The sequence below is a fragment of the Panthera pardus genome, unplaced genomic scaffold (assembly GCF_024362965.1).
Source record: "Panthera pardus isolate Hobbes unplaced genomic scaffold, ASM2436296v1 HiC_scaffold_13, whole genome shotgun sequence".
Classification (NCBI taxonomy): Eukaryota; Metazoa; Chordata; class Mammalia; order Carnivora; family Felidae; genus Panthera; species Panthera pardus.
In genome coordinates this window covers 26667164-26673163 of record NW_026526688.1, presented here as the reverse complement: position 1 = coordinate 26673163, position 6000 = coordinate 26667164, and the positions used below count along the sequence as shown (strand labels likewise).

Sequence of the window (6000 nt, the reverse complement as noted above, 5' to 3'; positions counted from 1 at the left end):
ATATTACTTACTTAGTGTAGATGTGATCTCAAGGAAACGTCCTAACAGAGGAAAAATAAACCTTAAAAACGAGCACTGAGCTGTGCATTTTGCCTGGAAACGGCTGCCATTTTCTTGAACCAACAGTAAAAGTACTGTACGATGGGGATATGGGATTTGTTTCACGGGGTCGTTGTGGGGATAAATGGGATACCCTACATGAAAGCCCTTGCATTGCGTACCCCAGCCCCCCAGCCCCTCCCCGACTCCCCAACTCCGGCCAGGAGCCTGCTCCAAGTCTTCCCCAGGAGAGCTGAGAACGTCTGTCTCAGTCAGTCTGGCACAAAATAGGGCCTCAATAAATATTTACCAAATGAACGAACGGTTGCCTGCTTTAGTCCTTTTGTTTAGTCACACTCTCGTTCTAAGCTCCTACAACGCAACCCAGGCCCCCGAATCCCGCCAGCTCCATCACAGTGTGGATGCAGGGTCAGGGGAAGGGGAAGGGCGGTAAAGAAATGAGCAAGGGCGGCCCCCGGACCCGACCCAGGAGGGGAGAAAAAGGAATCCTTAGAGGCGCGGGGCCAACAAAGAGCCAGACGCAGGCCAGCCCCACCGGGAAAACCCCGAAGCCCGGATCCGTAGCCAGGGCCGGCTCCCCGCGCGCGCCCGGCCGAGCGCGGTCCCCGTCCCGGGCCCGCACCCGCGGGCGCCTCCGGCCCCGCAGCCGCCGCTCGCCCAGCGGCTCCCGCCCCCGGGGCGGTGCCGGGAACACGCGGCGCCTCCGCCGGTCACGTGGGGGCCGCTCCGCCGGGCGGCGCTGCCGCTTCCCGATCGCGCCCTCCCAGCGCCGGGGACGCGGCGCTCGCGCTCCCGCCCGAGCCCGGGGAAAGCGGAGACAAGGAGGCGCCGCCGCCCCCTCCTCCCGGCTGCGCCCCGGCCCTGCGCCCGCAACATGCCGGTCGCGGAGCCGAGCGCCGCCCTCCTCCTGGAGCTCGCGGAGGCGACGACGCTGCCGGCAGCGGGGCCGCGGCTGCGAGGGTAGCGGGGCCGGAGTCGGCACCGAGGCGCCGCGAGGCGGGCAGAGCGGGAGGAGGAGCAGCAGGCATCTTCCGCGGCGCGGCGGGCGGCGGCCCTGCTGCCCCGGCGCGCCCATGGCCGGGGCGCGAGGAGAATGCGAGCTGCGCTGCCCGCCGGCCGCCGCCGCCTCCCCCCGCGCCGCGCGCTCGGCGCCCCCCGGAGCTGCTCGCGTCGCCGCCGCCGCCCCCCAGCTGCGGGCGCCCCGCCGCTGGCTGCGCTAGGACCCTCAGCCGCCGGTCGCCGAGGGCTGGTGGGAAGGGAGGGGCGAGAGGGCCCGGGAGACTGGCGCCCGCCCGGGCGCAGCGCGGCATGTAGCTGCGGGCGCCGGCGCGAGGGTGTCGGCCCGGGGCCCCGCCATGGCTGGGAAGGACAGTGGGAACCTGAAGACGGTGAGGCTGTGGCGGGACGCCGCCCTGCGCGCCAGGAAGCTGCGGAGCAACCTGCGTCAGCTCACCCTCAGCGCGGCCGGGGGCTGCCCGGGGGCCGGCGCCGAGCAGCTCGACTCCCCCGACGCCCCGCAGCTCGTGCTGCCGGCCAACATCGGGGACATTGAGGTGCTGAACCTGGGGAACAACGGCCTGGAGGAGGTGCCCGACGGGCTGGGCTCGGCGCTGGGCAGCCTGCGCGTCCTGGTCCTGCGCAGGAACCGCTTCGCCCGGCTGCCCCCGGCCGTGGCTGAGTTGGGCCACCACCTCACCGAGCTGGACGTGAGCCACAACCGGCTGACCGCCCTGGGCGCGGAGGTGGTGAGTGCCCTGCGGGAGCTTCGCAAGCTCAACCTCAGCCACAACCAGCTGCCCGCCCTGCCGGCCCAGCTGGGGGCCCTTGCCCACCTGGAGGAGCTGGACGTCAGCTTTAACCGGCTGGCGCACCTGCCCGACTCCCTCTCCTGCCTCTTCCGCCTGCGCACCCTCGACGTGGACCACAACCAGCTCACTGCTTTCCCGCGGCAGCTGCTGCAGCTGGCGGCCCTGGAGGAGCTGGACGTGTCCAGCAACCGGCTGCGGGGCCTACCTGAGGATATCAGTGCCCTGCGTGCCCTCAAGATCCTCTGGCTGAGCGGGGCCGAGCTTGGCACCCTGCCCAGCGGCTTCTGCGAGCTGGCCAGCCTGGAGAGCCTCATGCTGGACAACAACGGGCTGCAGGCTCTGCCCGCCCAGTTCAGCCGCCTGCAGCGACTCAAAATGCTCAACCTCTCCTCCAACCTCTTCGAGGAGTTCCCTGCCGCGTTGCTGCCCCTGGCTGGGCTGGAGGAGCTCTACCTTAGCCGCAACCAGCTCACCTCCGTGCCATCCCTCATCTCGGGCCTGGGCCGGCTGCTCACCCTCTGGCTGGATAACAACCGGATCCGCTACCTGCCCGACTCCATTGTGGAGCTGACCGGCCTGGAGGAGCTGGTGCTGCAAGGGAACCAGATCGCAGTGCTGCCGGACAACTTTGGCCAGCTCTCGAGGGTGGGCCTGTGGAAGATCAAGGACAACCCGCTGATCCAGCCCCCCTACGAGGTCTGTATGAAGGGGATCCCCTACATCGCAGCCTACCAGAAGGAGCTGGCTCATTCACAGCCGGCCGTGCAGCCCCGCCTCAAGCTGCTTCTGATGGGCCACAAGGCTGCGGGGAAGACCCTTCTCCGCCACTGCCTCACGGAGGAGAGAGTGGACGGAAACCAAGGAGGAGGGGACAAGGAAAAGAGCTACCCGCCTTCGGCTCCTTCTGTGAGCAAAGGCATCGAGGTGACCAGCTGGACGGCCGACGCTTCGCGGGGGCTGCGGTTCATTGTGTACGACTTAGCCGGGGATGAAAGTTACGAGGTGATCCAGCCCTTCTTCCTCTCCCCAGGAGCCCTTTATGTGCTGGTGGTGAACCTGGCCACCTACGAGCCGCCCCGCTTTCCCACCACCGTGGGCTCCTTCTTGCACCGGGTGGGGGCCCGCGTGCCTCACGCCGTGGTGTGCATCGTGGGCACGCACGCAGACTTGTGTGGGGAGCGGGAGCTGGAGGAGAAGTGCCTGGACATTCACCGCCAGATCGCCCTGCAGGAGAAGCACGACGCCGAGGGGCTGAGCCGGTTGGCTCGGGTGGTGGACGAGGCCCTGGCCCGGGACTTCGAGCTGCGCTCCGCCAGCCCCCACGCAGCCTACTACGGGGTTTCCGACAAGAACCTTCGGCGGCGCAAGGCCCACTTTCAGTACCTGCTCAACCACCGGCTACAGATCCTCTCCCCGGTGTTGCCCGTTAGCTGCAGGGACCCTCGCCAGTTACAGCGCCTTCGGGACAAACTGCTCTCGGTGGCCGAGCACAGGGAAATCTTCCCCAACTTACACAGAGTGCTGCCTCGGTCCTGGCAGGTGTTGGAGGAACTGCATTTCCAGCCGCCCCAGGCGCAACGACTGTGGCTGAGCTGGTGGGACTCGGCTCGCCTGGGCCTGCAGGCGGGGCTGACCGAAGACCGGCTGCAGAGCGCCCTTTCCTACCTGCACGAGAGCGGCAAGCTGCTCTACTTCGAGGACAGCCCAGCCCTCAAGGAGCACGTCTTCCACAACCTCACCCGCCTCATCGACATCCTCAATGTCTTCTTCCAGAGGGATCCTTCCTTGCTGCTGCACAAGCTGCTTCTAGGGACCAGCGGCGAGGGTGAGGGCGAGGGGGAAAGTTCCCCGCCGGCGGCGGCGCCCACCCCGGGCCAGGAACTGCTCCGGACCACCCAGCTCCATCACTATGTGGAGGGCTTTCTGCTTCATGGGCTCCTGCCAGCCCATGTCATTCGGTTGCTGCTGAAGCCTCATGTCCAGGCCCAGCAGGACTTTCAGCTGCTGCTGGAGCTGCTGGAGAAGATGGGACTCTGTTACTGCCTCAATAAACCCAAGGGCAAGCCTTTGAATGGGTCCACGGCCTGGTACAAGTTCCCATGCTATGTGCAGAATGACGTGCCCCACGCAGAGGCCTGGATCAACGGGACCAACCTGGCCGGACAGTCTTTTGTGGCCGAGCAGCTGCAGATTGAATATAGTTTTCCCTTTACCTTCCCGCCCGGGTTGTTTGCACGCTACAGCGTCCAGATCAACAGCCACGTGGTACACAGATCGGATGGTAAACTTCAGATCTTTGCATATAGAGGGAAGGTTCCTGTGGTGGTCAGTTACAGACCTGCCAAGGGGGTCTTGCAGCCAGACACTCTGTCCATTGCCAGCCATGCCTCGTTACCAAATATATGGACGGCGTGGCAAGCCATAACCCCCTTGGTAGAGGAACTGAATGTCCTACTTCAGGAATGGCCTGGACTGCACTACACCGTGCACATTCTCTGTTCTAAGTGCCTTAAGAGAGGGTCGCCCAATCCACACGCTTTCCCAGGTAAGTGGAGAGAAAGACGTGGCTCTTCTGTGGGTAAGTGGAGAGAGGGACGTGGCTCTTCTGTGGTAATGTTTTAAGGTGCATTTTTTGAAGATGCCGGTGTTTCATTTGATCGACTGTTTGCTTAACCTCACAGGCTCTCCGGGAAAGTTTTTCAGTGTGAACGCAGGGGGGTTTAGGGACGAGCAAAAGAGAAATACAGTCGCCAGTGTCATACTCTCCTAATAAAAAAACCCGGACCTCAGAAGCGGGTTCCAGGCCCACTGTTGGATTTTGGATCTCCTTTTCCCTTTTCCCAATTCAGCCTGCCTTCCATGGAAGGAATTTCAGGTGGTTGAACAGAAGATGGATAGCTTCATGCTGAGCCCTGGCTTATTGTGCATATTAGACACATCTCTACGGGGTGCTCGCGGCTTGAGATGTCATTGTCATCATCTTTGGTTTAAATTCAGCGTAATCATAAAGTAAAAATTATTGCTCACTTTTCTTGGGAAATTCTAGAGAAGAATGTTTTGTAAATGGGGTGAATGATGGTTTAGTAAAGACAAAAATTTCAGTCTGTAATGCATGACTAAGTCCTGGGATCACTGTTGCCCAGCACACTCTAAGGCATGGAAGATAGATTACTGAAATCTCTGAGGGGAGTTTCCTCGGGTATTTCCTGCCAGTTTTGTGCTTTAGAGATGTCTAAAGGTTTGGTTTTTGCTAAGCGTTAGAGCTTTTTGGAAATACTTTGTGAGAGATGGAAGGGACAAAAGGCTGGCAAGAGTTTTATGGTTTTTTGTTTTTTGTTTTTTTCCTTTTTCTCTTTTGGGGACTGTTTTGCAATAGACGTTTTTCTGTTTTACTTTTTTAAAGCATTGTAGGTGAGTGGGAGAATTCCAGAACTGGTGGTGTGGGATTTTTTGAGCCTGGTTAATTGATACCCTGAGTCTTTAGCTGGGAATGTGTCCATTTTTCACACTAGCGCATTCTTTAAACAACTCCGGCTTTTGGGGAGCAGGTATGGTTAACAGCATTCCAGGCGTCGTAGGGACAAGCCCAGTGACAGCATCATGGCCAGTTTCCCCCCCTCAGTCTCCACCCCCGGGGTACATTGAGCTGTGATGAAATGGAAGACCGCATGCCATTCTGATCTTTGTCCTAGTCTGAATGCAGCTCCTAATAGTGTCAGGAAGCAATCGGACACCAATATTTCCAAAGGTAACCTCTTCCTGCTGCCCTAGATCTAGGCTGAGTTTAATTCTTCAGCCTGAGAAAAGCCACCGTATTCAGTTACCGCCAGTCAATTGAGCTGTCCATTCGGAATGATTATCTGGTGTCATGTCATTGTCCGTGACTCTTCAGTTTGTTTTACATTTGCCTTGGTGCCTTCCTCATGAAAGCAAACACTTCTTTATTGTGTTACTAGATTGAAGAAAGTGGTTACGAGTTACATAGTCACAGAGTAGCTCATTGAAGGAGCTGCCCAAAGCTGATTCATAATCCAAAGATGAAGCATTAATAAATCTGTTCCTATCAACAAAGGGGAAGACACAGGTTATTGGACAAGCAAAGCTCCGGGCAGGGGAGTTCCAGGAAATTTGA

At 60.0% G+C, this 6000-nt stretch overlaps 1 protein-coding gene across 4 annotated transcripts in view; it reads left to right on the top strand.

Moving 5' to 3' along the window:
- Positions 1–1407: 1407 nt before the first annotated feature.
- MFHAS1 (multifunctional ROCO family signaling regulator 1) overlaps positions 1408–6000 on the top strand; it is a 100238-nt gene continuing 95645 nt past the window's right edge. For all 4 annotated transcript variants that reach the window (XM_019466794.2, XM_019466795.2, XM_019466797.2 and 1 more), the window contains exon 1: positions 1408–4413. In XM_019466794.2, coding sequence (XP_019322339.1) covers positions 1416–4413 — 2998 coding nt within the window. In that variant the 5' untranslated portion in view covers positions 1408–1415. The remainder of the gene's footprint in view (positions 4414–6000) is intronic.